The following is an 18,025-nucleotide window of genomic DNA, read 5'->3' as shown; positions in this document are numbered from 1 at the left end:
TTTCTATCGTTTAGATAATAGAGAGCAGAACGATTCTGACTGCGTCGCGAAGCATGTGCTGGGTTTTACTATCTGAATTTGAATCAGATTGGCAGACGCTGACCATGCAGATTTTTAAGGATGAAGAGTCCATCAGTGCTTAAATCCAGAAGCTCATGTCTGTGGTGCTATCAGACGAATCATGTCTGGATAACAGCTGCCGTCTTCTTTATTTTGTGTCTAATGGTTTCTTAAAGTGAAAATATATTTGCCATACCAGCATATTCTGAAAATATTACATTTTTATTAAATATATAAAGGTATATACAAAATATAGATATCAAAAATAGGCCTAAAATATAACATTTATTTATAAGAAATATTACAAATAATAAGTCAAATAATGTAAAATTTTCACCTGATTGACTTTTTAATTATTATTTTTGTTATTTAAGTTTGTTTATTATATAGTAATATTTTATAAAATTGTATGCAGTGGCAGTGCATATAATAGGCTATCTGTTAAAATGTTGGCATGTATCACTGTAGATTCTCAGTATTGACATAAAGTCTTTTAATATTTAATGATTGTTCTTAAGATCCAAAGTTCTTTTGATCTTACACTTGTGCTTTGCTCTGGATTTTCAATAGATCTTAGTGGGTTTTAATGTTTTGTGTAAAAAAAAAGAGAAATACCCAGTGTCGGATTATAAATGCGTTTAGGCTTTTTGTGTTAAATGCTGAAAAAAATGCTTAACGCAATATAGATAATAGAAATGAAATGTTAAGTTTGATATGTGTCTCTCTGTTTTTTAAAAACTCGCTGACTTTTAAAAAGGATGTTGCGGCGTTGACGAATTGTGCTGTACAGTATCTTTGTAAAAAAGTACATTTTTGACCACAAGTCAAATAGATAAGAAATATGCTTTTTATTGTTGTTGTTTTTATTATTATTATTTGTCTCCTGATTCCACTATTCCATCTATTTCCATTCATCTGTGTTTTTCATCTTAGGGAATCAACTAGCTAGAGTATGGGTATAAATATTTTATTTTTTTATGTGCTTTTGGACAATAGTAGCTTTTCCATGGCCTAAAACTGAGCTCCATTATCTATAAAATACTCCAGGGCACTGAAATTGTGTTTTGTTCCCAGCATGTCCGTCTGCTATATAAGAATAAGTTATATGTGAACAAATCAATTCAAATCCATTAGGGCTTTATTGGCATAACTGTGTTGCCGTATTGCCAAAGCAATGGCCATTAAAAATATAATGTTAAAACATGAAAAATTATATAGTTTCATTAAAACAAGGTTCAGCACTCATTCTCTAAATGAAATCTTTCTCTTTTAAAAGCCCCAGTGGAGGAATTGCTCACTAAGCTGTTATTTGGCGGTACAATCTGTGTTTATTTTGAAAGATTTAAAGGGATAGTTCACCCAAAAATGAAAATGTTGCCATCATTTACTCACCCTCAAGTTGTTCCAGGTTCTTTCAGTTGAACACAAAAGAAGAAATTTTGAAGAATATCGGTAATCAAACACGTTAGCCATTCATTTCCATATTGGAAAAAAAATACTATGGAAGTCAATGGGGCCCGTCGACTGTCTGGTTACCGACATTCTTCAAAGTATCTTCTTTTGTGTTCAGCAGAAGAAAGAAACTCATTCAGGTTTGAAACAACTTGATGACAGAATTTTCATTTTTGGGTGAACTATCCCTTTAAGACACAGTAAGCTTTCTGTTTAGAGTTACGCGAAACACTGCTTTCCATGTATTTGAGCTCCAAATCTGAGAGGTTTCTGTCTATGCAAGCATGACTCTGAATCTTGAGTCTAATGGACCATAGTGACTAAAAAGTGCCAAGACTCACTGTTTTATTATATTTATGAGCTGTTAAAGTAATGCGTCCCTGGAGATGTGAAGACCAGCTGTGACAAACAAGCTGTTAGTACTTTCAAACAGAGAGTAAGAACCTTGTGTTCTGATTAACTCTAAAAATGGTTCAGTCTGCATGAACAGTTCAGACACTAACCGCATGTCCTCTATTGTCTCCTGCAGTTCTCAGTGAAGACCTACATTCCAGCTTGTATTTTGTCAATGCATCTCTGCAAGAGGTAGTGTTCGCCAGCACCACGGGGACTCTGGTTCCCTGTCCTGCAGCAGCGGTGCCGCCTGCTACCCTGCGCTGGTATCTGGCCACCGGCGAGGAGAGCTACAACGTCCCAGGGATCCGCCATGTCCACCCAAACGGCACTCTCCAGATCTTCCACTTTCCTCCGTCCAGCTTTAGCAAAGTGATCCATGACAACACTTACTATTGCACAGCGGAAAATCCTTCAGGGAAAATTAGAAGCCAAGATGTTCATATTAAGGCCGGTGAGTGTTTAAAGATAATATAGATTGTTATCTAAAATACAAAAATATTTGAAGGTATTGTGGATTTTAGTAGATGTCTATTTGCTTTGAGGGTAATCTTATATGCCAGTGTACTCCTAAATGTTGACAAAACTCATTCAATGGAAATTTACAGTCTTTTCTGCGAAAATGGACCAACAATATTGATGACTCATCCTGTACCACACACATTTTTTTCCAATCAAATTATCTTTAGAATCAGAATGTCCCTGTACCTAAGCTTGTAGCAAATCATTGCTCATAAAACAATACAATTAATTTATGCTTAAAATTTATATACAGTTTTTGCATGCAGATTTTTTAAAAGTAAATTTCACATATTGAATTAAAGGGATACTTCACACACACAAAAAAAAATTCTGTCATCATTTACTCACCCTCAAGTTGTTCCAAAACTGTATGAATTTCTTTCTTCTGCTGAATAAATAAGATATTTTGAAGAATGTCAGTAACCAGACAGTTGATGACAAATGATCACATTTGACACCCATTTTTGGGTGAAATATCCCTTTAAGTAAACTCTACTTAACAAAGTAAAAATAAAATTAACAAAGAAAATAAGTAACTTTAACTTGGCCAGTAAAAGTTTGTTGAGTAATTTCTACTTAGTTGAAGCAAAAAAATCAACCTTATTAATTATTCATGTCCCCGTGCATGAGGGGAACACCAGTATCAGACAAGTTGAGTAGGTTTTACTTCATTTTATTACGTTGATATTTACGTTGATATTTTTTAACAAATAATTTTCCTCTTAGGAAACTTTACAGTATCTTGTTTTTAAGGCCAAATGTGTAATTTCTGCAATGCTACTGATAACAAATGGAATAGCAAAAATAACGTCTGTTTTCAAACAGGTTTCCCTCTCCCCATCTGTTATTGGTCAGACAAACAGATAGTCCTGCCCTAAACTCACGCCATTGGCTGAGCCAGTGTTGCTATGCTGGGCTGGTTGGATTCTCATACAAAAAGACCAATGTTTTGATAGTACCATGGTGTTTAACTTTTTACATTTTGGTAAAAGACTAACTGCCTCTGCATATTAATCTAGAAGAAAGAAACATTTCAGATTTAAGGATTTGTTTCATATTTTATCAGTGTGTTTTTTTTAAACCAATGACACAAGCTCCTTCTCTCTAGTTTTACGAGAGCCCTATACGGTCCGTGTGGCGGACCACACCGCGATGAGAGGCAGCGTAGCGGTCTTCAAGTGCATTATTCCTTCCTCAGTGGAGAACTACATCACTGTTGTGTCATGGGAGAGAGACACCGTACCACTCGTCTCAGGTAGGACACTGGATACGTGTCTGCATACTTTGAGCTTGAACTTCTAAGGATGCAGTGTTATCTTACTTTAAAGGAATAGTTCACCAGTGTCATCTTATGCTGTTCCAAAGTGGTTTCTGTGTCCGCTCGTTTCTATATAATGAAAGTGAATGGGGACTCAAATGTCACTGACGTCAATGCTGCCATATTTGATTTGAGAGCTACATTCCCAGAGTTATTGTGGTGCATTCATGAGTCATATAAACCTTTTATGATACTTTCATGGTGCTTTTTTTTTTAACCTTGACAGATCTAGTTGTCAATCACTTTCAACATACTGACCAGGACATTTTTCAAACATTCACTTCAAAATAGTTAAACAGATTTGCAACATGAAGATAAGTAAATGACAACATTTTGAGGTAAACTATTCCTGTGATTTAAAAATATATACAGGCATCTCTAAGTGTGGTTTTGATGTTCCTAAGCAAGTTTCAGCCAATTACAGTCCTGAGCCCTTGCTTTTTTTTTTTTCTTTTTTTTTTGGTTTCCTATCAGTTTAACAACCTCAAGCCTGCTCTTGAAAACACATCCACATCTTTAAGTCATTTCTTGTCCTGTTGGTGACAACGTGAGATTTATTAGTCTCTAACTTGGCATGCTGTCACAGTAACGCTCTTATAAAGAGCTCGTCTCTCGGCTCACGGCTGTCTAATCCTGAAGAAGTGGACGGTGGCAGTCGTGTCACCGAGATTCACTGTACTGACCTACTTCCCTTCCAGACGCAGCGTGGTTTTGAAAATCCGTATCAGCTAAATGGAACACTTGTCTACACAACTGTTTCCTTCCCTCAGGGCTGTCGGCTCGTTTTATGGGGCATTTAGCAAATTCAATAAAGAATCAAAAGTCGTTTAGACTGGGGAGCGAGCGGGGACATTTTCCATAGATGTGTAGCATTTTACGAGTAAAAGATACCAATGAGAGATATGAATCTTTTATTCATCTTTAGGGAGTAATGTGACAAATGTTCGCCTGTAGTCTTTAAATTCTTCAAACATCTCACGTCTAATGCTCAATCTCAATTTGTGTGCACATCATATTCCTATATGAACGTCGGAGCCCAGGATTGGTCTGTTTTAACATAGAAAAGGGAAAATGTGCAATGAATCTGACAGATGTCTGTCATTTAATAGCGGTTGTCACAAAACATTAGCTTGCCGCTTGTCTGTGCGTGTTTTCCATGCTAAATATTTTATAGGTAAAGCAATATTCCTGCAAACAAACACAGTTTAAACACAGTTCACTGCGTGTGGAACACTTTCACCTTTCCACAGAGGCTTATGAGGGCATTTTGGAGGAGTGTGTGTGTGCGTGATGTACTGTACGTTTGCTGATGGCCCCTGTAAAATTTTCTAAAACCTATTCTTCTGCGATATGCTATAAATAAATAAGCTTTCTAAGTGACCTCATGTAAGTAAGAATAAAGCTATACTTTTTTTGTTATAAAATATTAATTTCTATCTGTATTTCTGTTTGGTGCATTTGGACTCCATCAAGTAATGAAAAGTTTTTGTTTTCAACTGTTAGAGTTCCAGTCTTTAAATATTGCTCGGTTCCTCTTTCAATGTAGATGAATGGTATGTCTGCCATTTTATTATGTGCAAAGTGAACACTGCAAGTCTGTCCGCTTAGAAAACCATTAGCCCTCCTATTTTTAATAAGTCAGAAGATCTGAGGTCTATACGTCCATAGTATAAAAACTGTGAGAGGAATTAAGGTTGTAAACCCCCATTAAAGGTGCAGTATGTAATAATAACAGCTAGTGTTTGAAATTGGTACTGCGGACCAAATTCAAAATATTGGAAAGAGTTGTTTCCCCCGCCACGTTTTCCTCAGACTCGACGCTCACGCGGGTTGCCAGATTGAGGACACACAACAGGCACGAGTACAATTGACAATGGAAAGCGACGAGCCTTGATGAGTTGATTTATCCACGTTTTAATATGCCTCTGGTCATAGAGCTTTTTAGATAGATGCCAAGGCCTTTTAGGTCGGGTCGAATCTGTGATCTCTGACCCAGTTCGTTTGCTGGCTTTCATGATTGCAATACGCTGTTTTCTGCCAACTGGCAACCAAGAGTGTCGGAATACTATTGAGTAAATTGGCAGTGGGTGGGATCGCATTGACCAAAACAAAAACAGACATTCCGACACGGAACACACATTTCTGATTAGAATAACTGTCTGTAGCATTGTTTTTTTTTCTTTTCTTTTTTTTCTGAGAAACATAAACATGTTTCCTAAATCTCTGCAAATATAGTATGGTATTTATGCTTTAGTACAGTCAAAACAATACATTCAGTACCTTTAGTCCAAAGTATTAGCAATGGTAATAGTGATCACTGCCTTAGCAGGCACTTCTAACTAGGGTTTTATGGCTGAAGTATATTTAGTATTATTTGCTATTACTCAGGAGTTTTAGCCGCAGGGGATTGTGGGTAGATCTGGATGCAGGCGGCTGTGTTATGCAGTGGTGAGCCACAGAACAAACCGCTACAGGCACTTTAGAGAGTCCTTAGCATTCCGCACACATGCCTCGCACTGAGACCTCTGGCCAGAACAACCACTAAAGAGAGAGAGCACCAGTGAGGCAGACCCTTTCTATTCCGTTTTCCCCTCTTTCTCATTCAACCCTGCTCATATTCCGCAGTGAACGAATGGATTTCAGTGCAGACAGATTTGGCGAACATATGAAAATACATTCTATCTACTCACTCGGAGAAGCTTACACGTATTGATGGAGAATAAATGCCGTAAAGACTGCCAGTTTTGCCATTTCTTTCCAACTGAGCAAATCCCACCTCAGGCTTGCTGTGCGTCAACCGAAGCTGGTGGCATTCTGGAGAATTTCCTTTCCATGTTTTCCCGTTGTGGTGTTGACATTTTGAAAACTATTGAGCAGCAAGTTGACCATTCTCTGAAAACCACATTTGGCGCCCATCGTGGGGCAAAGCACACATTTAACCCAGTACCCATTTAATGGACTGAATCTAACAAGGCCCACCAGCAGCATAGATTCATTAGCGCTAATCTGCTTCATAAATACCCATAAATGCTCAATGTTTTAAGATCGTTTAGCCGGTGGGGCAGAGAGCAATCAATACATTCCTACATTTGGACAATTATGAAAAGGATAACTCAAATTGGACCCTGTATAGTTAAAACATTTCCATGCTGGAAAATGAAAGAAAAAGGTTGCGTAGCATTCAAAACAATGGGATAGGAGTTCTTATGTTTTTAACTGGTCCCACTGCAGCTTTTTTTCCTCCAAGCTGGGTGAGGCTGAGCTCTCGCCTCTGCAGTCGATGTTTCTATGTATGACGGGCAGGATTGGGGGCTCTTGTCCTCAGTTTTCCCTGTGATTGGTTGAAGTATTGTTATCTAGAGAAAAATGGGTCAACCAGCCCACCAAGGACAGCATGTGTAAACAGGCAAACCAGAGAGAAAGTGGATCTGGGATGGTGCCTCTTCAGCCAAACTGTTTTAAAACCTTTTCTGTACATCAGTGCTCAGTGAGCAGAATTCCCAGAATTCCCAACCCTCTCTGAATCCCCGTGCCTTTTCCACTCTGACAGAGACAAGCGAAGCTTAGACGGATAAATAAAAGGGATACTCTGAAAAGGAGAAGAAGAAAATCAATATTGGTGTGCATTAATCATTCTGCGGGTACCAGAGAGAATTATGGGTACACAGAGGGAGAGATTCATGTGTGCTTTTGCATAGCAAATGTTCTCAAGGCTCACTGGTTTTCTCAGGCATCAGGTTAGAGTGATTTTAAGGAGTTTGGTATCATTTCTTGATTTCTAAATGTAAACTATGTTAATACTGATTGTTGAAATATTTCTGATCAGTGAATGGATTACATTTTTTGTTGTTTCAGAAATGGGGCTTCATAAAATGTGATCAGCCCATGATGGTGATTTTTAAAGTCAGTGTTAAAATGGACACTGTTAACTTTCTTAAAGGTTAAGATTAAGCTAGGATTAGGCCTTAGGTCAATTATAAATCTGCCTTAGAAAAAAACATTCCTGTTGTGCATCTTGGGATAAAACAATGGCACTGACATGTTTTAAGATATATCAGTGTAAATTGCTGTCAGTTAAAACAGCTCAAACATGCCTGGGACTAGGCTTAAGCCTTGTCTGTGAAACTGGGGGTAAGTGTGATTTGGCAATGAAAGTTTCCCAAACATTCTTAAACTAGGCAATGTTTTATAGCATCACAGAGTAGTTTACACTCTTTGGTGGAATCAACAAAAAAAATACAGAAACCCTTTTTGCCTGTTGTCACCGAGCTCTTTTATTTTTAAACCTCTCATGACCAGGCTCCATTTTTCAATAAATTTGCAATGGATAAAATCATGTACCACACTATGTAGTCAGTTTATTCTTGGTCTATTGAAAGATCTTATACTGAATCCAGTTTCTGATTTCAGAATCAATTAAATTGCTCATATCATATGACGGTGTTCATTACAGTCCTTCCCACCTAGATGATTTAACCTCAGTCTTAGACTGGATCATATCCAGCTTAGAAAACGCATCATAAAAATAACATTTGTCTCCCTAAAGACTTAAATTGGAATGTAAAAGTTGTCCCCCAATCTGGCTAATTATGATGATGTTATAATCTTCATTTGACCTTTGACTCCTTGTTCTGTATCCTGCATCTGCAAACCGGTTTCCCCACAGCAACAGCTAATCACTCTTGAGGACCGTGTCCATGAGCTCTTATCGTCGGCGGACAGCTGCTGCAGTGTGTTTGAATGGAGGCGACGTTTGTTCAGCGTTCATTGTGCTCATGACCACAGCCCCCTTACACACTGCTTCCCTGCTATTGTTTACCGAGAGAAAAGGGAAAAAACCTGGCAGGAGCTTTCATGATAATCTTTGAAATGTTCGTGAATAGGAGAAGAGGGTGAAACGCTCGGTAAAGGAAGAGTAAAACGCTCAAGGTTGTTTGCGTTGCAAGACTGCACAACGCTATTTGAAACAAACAAAGCTAGCAGCTAACAGCTACAAGGACTTAGTTGTTGTTGATATTGCGTATAACTCTGCTGTTCACGTTTGACGTGTTTACTTACTGATTTATGAATAAGTTCACCCAACTATTTAATGTCCTAGAGCTAGATCTGAGGGGTTTTATTTTTACTACAGTATGTGTGGACTTGATAACCTACATTAGGATGGGTTTTGGTGTTGTATTAACCTAATCAATATCAAGGAGGGTTTACTGTCTGCTTTCAGGCAAAAGCAACAAAACAAAAATCATTTCAAAATTACAAATTGCATAAGACAGAACTGTATTTTACGACGAGGATAAAACTTCCGTAGTCCTCAATAAATAGAAGTGTTGTTGCTAGGGTTCTCCGCTGCTAGCTACGCAGGTAAATGATTGGCTGAAACGTTGCATGCCTCTTCTATTTGTAGCCAGTAAAATCTCCTGCGCCTTTTTTTTTTGTAAATTGCCTGGAGAAATTGAACAAAATAACTGAAAGGGGAGAGGGGGGAGTTGCGTTTCATCTAATTGAGAGCTTCATATTATCTGTGCGGAGAAGATAAGCCCTGTTCTCTTAACAGTTATTACTCACTCTGTTTGTAAGTATGTTTCATCCTTTCTATTGCACTCTGAGGTTTCAGGCCTGCTATCTCTCTTCCTCCCGCTGTAAAGCTTTGCCGCTAGTGCAGCTGCTCAAACATGCAAACTCCAAAATGGAGGCCAAATCATGTGACCGTGAGCAGCCATTTTCTGTATGACTGCGCAATCAAGTTTAAGTCAAGACAAAGCTGTTCATTTACACTGCTGAACGAATGTTTTTTTGGGGGAAAGGATATATTTATTGTTGAATATTGAAAGATGTGCATAAAACAATGATATAGATGTGTTGCTGTTTCTGCGTTCACAGATAATGTACACCGCACTGCAATTATTTTTCTTTAAATTCTTGATTTAAACATAAAGCTAGCTAATTTTTTGTTTACGAAGAAAATAAATTACCAATGATGTAAGACAAATTTAAATTATATTCTCTGAAAACAAAATTACATTTACAAAATTTTAAAATTGAACTAAACTTTTAAAAATATATATATTTAATTGTAGTAGTAATAAATATATTTACTGGCAAACAAACATATTTTTGCAATGTGGCTTTAGCCAGAGGCACCAGACACCAGTTTCTTTCCACAGAAATATGAATATTGTGAACATATGGTGAATTATTTATGAATGACTAACCCCAGATGCCGCACTTGTTAAAATGTGTTAAAATGTATAAATGCATTCTCATCTGAACCTGGATTTATAATTGATGACATCTGAGAATTAATTTTAAAGCTTTGGCTCAAGTTTTTGAGACGATGTGTGTCTATTGCACGAATTAAACCACCTGTGAGGTCTGTATTATTTTCTGGGATAATAATAGCATGGATAGGTATGCCGTCTGGTTATTAAAAGTATTCCTATGTTAATCGATATCTATCTATCTATCTATCTATCTATCTATCTATCTATCTATCTATCTATCTATCTATCTATCTATCTATCTATCTATCTATCTATCTATCTATCTATCTATCTATCTATCTATCTATCTATCTATCTATCTATCTATCTATCTATCTATCTATCTATCTATCTATCTTGTCTTAGTTGTGACATAAATTGTGCTGTGACTTTGCACCTGTCGTTCAAGTAAGGTTTTGAGCGAGTCAGCATCTAGACACTGGACAAACACAGGTGGTGAGTGATGGGCACACACGTCAAACATCTTGTGTTGCTGTTGTCTCTGCTCATTTTTGCCTGGTCTTCTGTGTGGGGTGCATTGAGCAGATGGGTCTCAGCAGATTAGATGGACAGATGAGTGGAAATAGGGTGGTTGGGGGGAGGGTGACCTCAACATGCTGACCCTTGAGATGTAAGATTTAGAGGAAAAGAGAAGACATTGCATCAACAAGGTTATGTACAGAGAAAGTTCCTCTTTTTTGTTTTTTGTTTTCATTATTACACTTTAAAAAAATAATTGTTGGTTTAAAAAAACGTACGTAATACAAAGAAAGAGATTGGTTTATTCAACAGAAACTCAAAATAGTATGTTATCTGAACCACATTAATTAATTTGATTTGACAGAAGAAGAAAAAAAGTTGTCAACAAATCATGAATTTTTCATTGCCCCCCAAATTCTCATTACTGCAATGTGTCTGGAAATTTTATTTAGAGTTTTTTTTTTTTTTACATTCTAATTACTTATTCTTATTATGGCGACTCTCCTCATTGTAATATAAATGATGTAACACTTTACAATAAGGTTTTATTTGTTAATATTATAATGTATTAACTAACATTAACAAACCAAGAACAATACATGTGTTACTGTATTTGTTCATCTTTGTTAACATTAGTTAATAAAAAAATACAGCCGTTCATTGTTAATTTTAGTTCATTTTTTGGTCATTGCATAGGGCCAAGTAATCAAGTTTGTCTATGTGTATCATAAAATAATAGTTAATAATTATTTATAAATATATATATTAAATATGTGTTTAAAATATTACATATTGTTTCCATATGTATTATATCATGTTATGTGTATATAACTATTATATTGTACATTAAAAAATAAATATAGTTTATAGTTTTGTGTATTTTTTATGTTTTTTCTTTACGGCAATGAGAAAATAATGGTAAAAAGTTAATAACAGAATGCCTCTTTTTCATTTTAAAATCTTTCTAATCTACAACCATTATATAAAAAAAACACTTTTATTTTTAATATTTGCTCTTTCTTTGGACTTAGATGAAGATGGCACTGTATAAAGTTTCCCTTCTGTGATGGTGATGCCACTTGTCTGATAAGTAGGTTGAAAAATGGACCCCTGGGACGCAATCCAGGGCCACACAGACAGGGGCCACGTGGAGTAATTAAAGCGTCCACATCCAGACAGCAGATCTCTTGTGCGGTAATCCGCCTGGCATATGGAGATGAACAGAATTAACGCAGAGGCGAAAACAAATGAATCAAAGCGGCCAGAAGCTTAAGAGCAAATATTTGTTTTTTGGGTGACCTGTCAGGATTCTCCGCTGAGCTGAAGTGGTTTAGACAGACGCTTGCTGACCCACAGCACAAGTGTGCTCCGGGAGAATCTGTCCGCTGTGACGTAGAGGAGAATCTTGAATTTGTTGATGCAATTGATTGGATGTTGCTTTAAGGTTTTATCAGTGCATATTTTATATTGACTTTGCACTTCATTGAGTATGTTGTAGTACATGAGGTTTAGAATTAAGAAATCATTTTAAAGAAAGAAGATGAGCATTATGTTACACAGAGCCGCAGTGTGTGTTTGACGTGTCTGGGGCTGAATGGTGACCGGGGGTGGGCAGAGACAGATCACTTCTCTCCATGGCAGTAAGTCAGGCCGTTAATGTCTAATTGGCACCTAATGAGAGACTGCGGTCTGACAGCCTCTGAGATCCGCTCTCATTACCTCTTCAGAGCCCACAACATCTCTGACTGCGTTCATCTGAGAGCCACGCTTCATCTTTAAACTCCTTAAACGATCAGGTCAGCGTGTGATATTAATCAGCCCAATCAGAAAAAGAAAAAAAATTACTATTATTATTATCATCATCATCCTCCTCTCATGACTCAAAGTATATTAGTGAAGTAATTACATCAGTTTTACATGGATTTGAGGATTTCATTTGAAATGTTTCGCTCCCATCAAAAAGCTCCTTAGGTTGATTTCAAACTTGTCTCAGAGCCAAAGCAAATATAATACGTGTATCTAGTTACATACTATAGGATTATAGAGATCAAGCTCTCTGTGTATCAGCTGTTCATAAAAAAAACATGTGTTTCAATGTTCTCAAGCGCCTAATCTGACTTTTTTTTTAGATTTTCCACAGGATAAGACATCTGCTTTCAGAAAACCCTCCACATTAATACCTAAATCTCTCGCAAGGATTAACTGAGCTGAATTTAAACACTGTAGATTTCTGTTTGTGTAAGGAAAATTGATTTAATCTGAAGTATTGAAGGTCTTCTTGAGGATATACACAACACAGTGTAAAGACAAAACATGCACTTTTAATGATCACTCTTTTTCACGTTAGGTTAGCAAACATTAATATTGTGTATTGAAAAGTAAATAGTGTTGATTTTGATTTCAGGCCATTGAGAGAAACTGTATAAAAGAGAACGTTGCGAATGAGATTGTTAGATGTTCAGCTGGCATCTCGGCTTTGTTGACTGGACTAATAAACCTTTGGCATCTGGTCCTTTTTGACTTGAGAGATTTTTTGCAATGGAGAGAAGACTTTTACAACTGATGCTGGTTTTCCTCAGAGATACGTAAGCCTCCAGCCTAGCTGTGGTTAATGAGTAAAACTGGGTTGGCAAGATTACATGTATCCCAAAATTTATCTAATTCACAAAACAATGTTTGCTCGCAGACAGAAGCTGAACTCTCTTAACTCCACTGCACTGTATGTGCATTAACGTGCCTCCCGCACAAGTTCATCTGCATAAGATGATACAGTAGCGCCTCAGGATATGAACAGATGGGAGTGTTTAGCAAACTCACAGCCCACCTTCTCCCCCCACGGGCAGCTCTGTTAACCTGTCACTTGTCATCACAGGAGATCCAGGCACCATATGCCCAGAGCACCAGAACCTCACCAGACATGAAAGCGGATGCGGAGAGGAACAGGGGAGCTGCTTTTTTTGTGCCGTCTGTTGTCGCGATCAAAGATCTGTCAGTTCGCTCTGCATAATGTGGAAAACTGTTCTGATCATGCTACGTCTGCTTCTTAGATTGATCTCTGGGATATGTTACTAGCTCATTGATCCACTGCAGACACCTGTGAGAAACTCCTGTTGACTAACAGTTCAAACACGAAACGCTTATCCACGTTTGCGAGTAGACGATCAGGATAAATCAAATCCTGAGCTCTGCTTTATTCATTTATTTGTTTTACTTTTAGTCAATTTATATTATAGTAGGTTTTTTTAGGATTTTTTTTCTTTATTTGTATATTTTCAGTATATTATTGAAATAGTGTAAAATAAATAATTAATGTGTATATGTGTATAATTATATAGATTTATATATATACTGTATATACATACAGTATGTATGTATATCTTAGCCTTAGACTTCCTTGCCACCGAAGTTATTGTTTACTATTTGTGAACAAATCTGTGTTTAGAGTCAGGTTTGTTGAATGAATCTGGATCTGAATGAATCATTCCCAGCAAAAAAAAAAAAAAAAACACTGTTCCTTCTATTATGACTCTAGCTGCTGTGCTTGATCAGTCATATTCAATGTTTACATTTTCAGAAGAAAATGTGAGTGGTTCTTGCCTTTGCATTGATAAGCAGTTGCTAGGGTTTTATCTGTGGTTGCTATGGCTTTGATAGTCAAGTCAAGTCAAGAATATTTGTATAGCGCTTTTCACAATACAGATTGTATCAAAGCAGCTTCACAGTATTAAATTAAAATAATAATAAAACGTCCATGTTTGGTAATGCTAATCAATAGTAATATTGATTGATTCATTAAATTGAATATCCCCAACTGAGCAAGCCAAAGGCAACAGTACTAGTTAGTACTAGTTGATCACTAGGAGGTTGCTTTCTGACCCAAGTCTCAATGATATTCTGGTGCCCGAATTTGGCATTAAAGGTGCAGTAAGCATTTTCTGAAAAATGCTGTTGATATTTTGAAATCACCAAAAACAAACACGCCCCCACTCAAAAGGATCAAACCCCTATCTTTATAGCTCCTCCCCCAAATTCACGAACACACTATGCAACACAGGCACCTCCCCCCTCAAAAGTGGACACTCCCCTTACTACTGATTGGCTGAAGTGTTTGCACTCGGTCTGATCCACTTTCAACAGAGTTGCTCAGAAATTGCTTACTGCACCTTTAAGGGAGCGATTCTTTGGTCCATTTTATCATCTACCAGGATTTTTTAAGTCCAATCTTTTAAAAAAGTTACTTTTGGAATATTTTTTACAAGAAAAAAAAAAAAAACTATTTCTACTTCAAAATATGATGTACATTTTTTGCCATTCATGTAAAAAAAATAGTCATCGTTAAAATGGTTTGCAATGTCTGTAATTATTCGTGAAATGAAAATGAAAATTGTTTCGAAGTAAATCTTCCACTTTTCCTCAAAAAGCTGAACAATTAAAAGTAACCTTCATGTTTGTAGCACAAACAATGCGGGACGTGTCACACACCAAAGTTTAACTCTTTCCCTGCTATTGACGGAATTTTCTGGCTTTCCGTGTATTCACTGTAATATGGTAGGGGGCGCTATTACGCATCTTCTGAAAGAGTACTGAAGCTCCAGATCAGAAGAAAGGCAAAGAAGATGCAGAAACATGCGATGGATGGATTTTTTTATTTTATTTTTAAATCAGAGAGTCTGCTCTTTCTTTTGATATATTGCATGTTCAGATATTCATACAATATACAATAAAATATTCTAGGGGTCATGAAAAGTTTGTGAAAATGATCAAATGATGGCGGTGGCTGTCAACTTAAAAAAATAAAATAAAAAACGCTGGTGGGGAAAGAGTTAATTATTTAGAGTTCAGGGCTGGTATTATTTGTAGTGATAGTGATGTTTGCCTTAACACGCACTACTAATTAAAACAAACAGTCTTGTCGTTTATATTTAAAATTGCGGCGTTTTGATGCGGCGAAAAGTGTGCCGAGGGCTTTTTGTAGCACTCTGGATGGCACCGTCCGATTTCAAAAAGGCTCAGTCCATCAAAAGAGCTTCATGTATTACATGTATAATGCATAAAAATGCATTTTTCTCAGAATGTTCAGTCACATGAATTTTGAGTAAGACATTGCTGGGGGCTTGACGTCCTCAGAGACAGGACCCCAAAAAGGGATTATTTTCTCTCTCTCGCTCTCTCTCTCTCTCTCTCTCTCTCTCTCTCTCTCAGAGCTTATTCCTGCGAGAAGGAGACGGGGAGAATGTCTTGGTGCAGTAGCCCAGTGACACATTGCTCTGATCTGCCTCCAGCAACACCACCAACCCCCCGTCTCCACCCGCTTCCACTCCGTGCTAATGTCAAAGCCTACGAGTCACTCCGCTGGTTGCCACAGTAACAGACTCACCTTCCTCTTGCCTGTCAAATCACACCTAAAGAGACAGATACGTCTCGTAGTGAAGAGTCAGATCGAATGCAATCCGCAAAATAGACACGTCTCTGAAATAGCTAAAAGCTTTTTTTTTTTCGTTCAGTACATTGCCGGAAAAAGAACAGCTGTCAAGGAAAGAGAAAGAATCATGGTTTGGGAGGGAGGACGGGGGTGTTCTGGGTAGAAAGTGGGTGTATCAGACATGACAACCCGACTTTTGCAAATTTGCAAGCTTCACGGGACAGCTGTATTCCAGAAAAGAGCGTCTGGCTCTCTATACTGTCTGTCTGCGCATCACAGCACCGCGGGTGGCAGCCACAGAGGAAACACAGGCTTTTGGCACCTGGGCGTTTAACCTGCATTTTACTGCATGTGCTGACAGGCAATTAAACCGTAGCCAGGGGCTAATTACCTCAGATAGCAGCAGCTGCAGTGGAGACGAGAGGTAAAATTTGAGCACATCAAAAATGGCGTTGTTCGCTTAAATTACGAAGATGCATGTTAGCGTGTTACGGTGTCCGACAGCATGAGACGAAAGATCTGTGATTAGATGATTTATGTAATGTGAGTTCTTGGAAACTTCAACACGTTTTTTTGTTTGGTTTTTTTGCACAAGGGCAAATGTGGCTTTCGGGGAAGATGTACGGAGCTAAAAGAACAATGTCAACTCCACAAAAGCGTAATGGAGTAATTGTCGGTCTCCACGGTAACATTCAGTGCACATTGTTCAGGTGGAACAGCTGACAGAAAGACCATTACGTAGTAACCCTGAGAGAGAGAGAGAGAAAGTCTCATGTGGTTTATACCCTATTTTTGCATCCTTTTTATCATACGTTGCGTAGAACTGAAGTATAAAATGTAAAATGTTTATATTGCTAAAGAACTAGCATTTTCTGGTTAGTTGTGCTTGCTAAAGCCTTATTTATATTCTGTGTATAAAGTAGACCAGTGGCGTTGCGTCTGGTTATGCACATGCATAAAGGCCCAGGTGGGTTGGGGCCCGCAGTGTGGACCCCCGGAAATGCGATGTTTTGGTTACACTTTATTTTAAGGTGACGTAGTTACATTGTACTTACTCAAATAAGTACTGAGTAATATTAATTAACTACATGTAGGCCTATACTTACTATAGAGTTAAAGTTAGGGTTCGGTTTAGGGCTAATTACTTGTAATTATGCATAATTTACTGTTATTAGTAAATACAAAACCTTAAAATAAAGTGTTACCAATATTTTGCCTATGGGCCCAGGGTTGGACTTGTTACACCATATATATATATATATAATTCTACAATTCATAATCCCGATAACTCTTTTTTTTAGCATAGTGTCACAGTGGTGAGTTTTGCATGCATAGCGCCACTCATATTTATTTATTTAGAATTATTGTTATTAGTTAAAAAATTTTTAATGTACACAAACATACAAAATGCATATTTAAATGTACACTATGTAACTCTTGGCCCTTTAGTGGTTAAAAACAAAACCTCATGCATTTTGCAGAAGAACATTGTTCTGGTTGTGCTTCGGCTCTGTGTGACTGTGTGGATGAAAATGGTTTTCCTATTGCTCATCAAATATTTCTCAGGCTGACTAGCTGAAGGCTTTACTGTAGCTATACCCATTAAAAGACACAGTACTTCCTTGAAAATTAATTCCAGCACAGCGCTGCTAAAACCATAATGAAATGACCCTTCAGATAATGCTTTAAAATGAACTCTGTTAGAGAATTATATGTTCAATAAAATATCGTACTCACCTAAATCATAAAAACATCATAAAAACGCCGTCTTCTCCGCATCGCTTTTACAACATTACAAGTCCCTCGGTTCTCACCATCTCCGAAAAGCCAAGCCAATGTTGATTCTTGTTTTATTACGAGCTTGATTCCCCGAAGGTTTGAGATTTAGCTGCTATATCAAACTTTCTCGCTCATTGTGACAACTAACCTATTGTGGGAGTGGCATAGGTTAGCATAGTAGCCGGAGCAACTTTTCTGTCATAATTTACAGTTATGACAAGACACGCACGGGCGAGTGATGTATTTACGCGATTTCCCTCGAGAACCATCCCGCTAGGTCTAAAATATGAACACTTATAACGGGCTTATCATAGTGAATCAGGGTAAGACAATTATTTG

At 37.5% G+C, this 18,025-nt stretch overlaps 1 protein-coding gene across 2 annotated transcripts in view; it reads left to right on the top strand.

Moving 5' to 3' along the window:
• dscama (Down syndrome cell adhesion molecule a) overlaps positions 1-18,025 on the top strand; it is an 85,283-nt gene that overhangs the window by 22,851 nt on the left and 44,407 nt on the right. For both annotated transcript variants that reach the window (XM_079598963.1, XM_079598962.1), the window contains 2 exons: positions 2,042-2,359; positions 3,536-3,682. In XM_079598963.1, the coding sequence (XP_079455089.1) occupies positions 2,042-2,359; positions 3,536-3,682 (465 nt within the window). The remainder of the gene's footprint in view (positions 1-2,041; positions 2,360-3,535; positions 3,683-18,025) is intronic.

Source organism: Phoxinus phoxinus, assembly GCF_949152265.1.
Source record: "Phoxinus phoxinus genome assembly, chromosome: 23".
Taxonomy (NCBI): domain Eukaryota; kingdom Metazoa; phylum Chordata; class Actinopteri; order Cypriniformes; family Leuciscidae; genus Phoxinus; species Phoxinus phoxinus.
The sequence above is the reverse complement of the archived record's forward strand: the minus strand, read 5'-3'. Positions and strand labels throughout refer to the sequence as shown.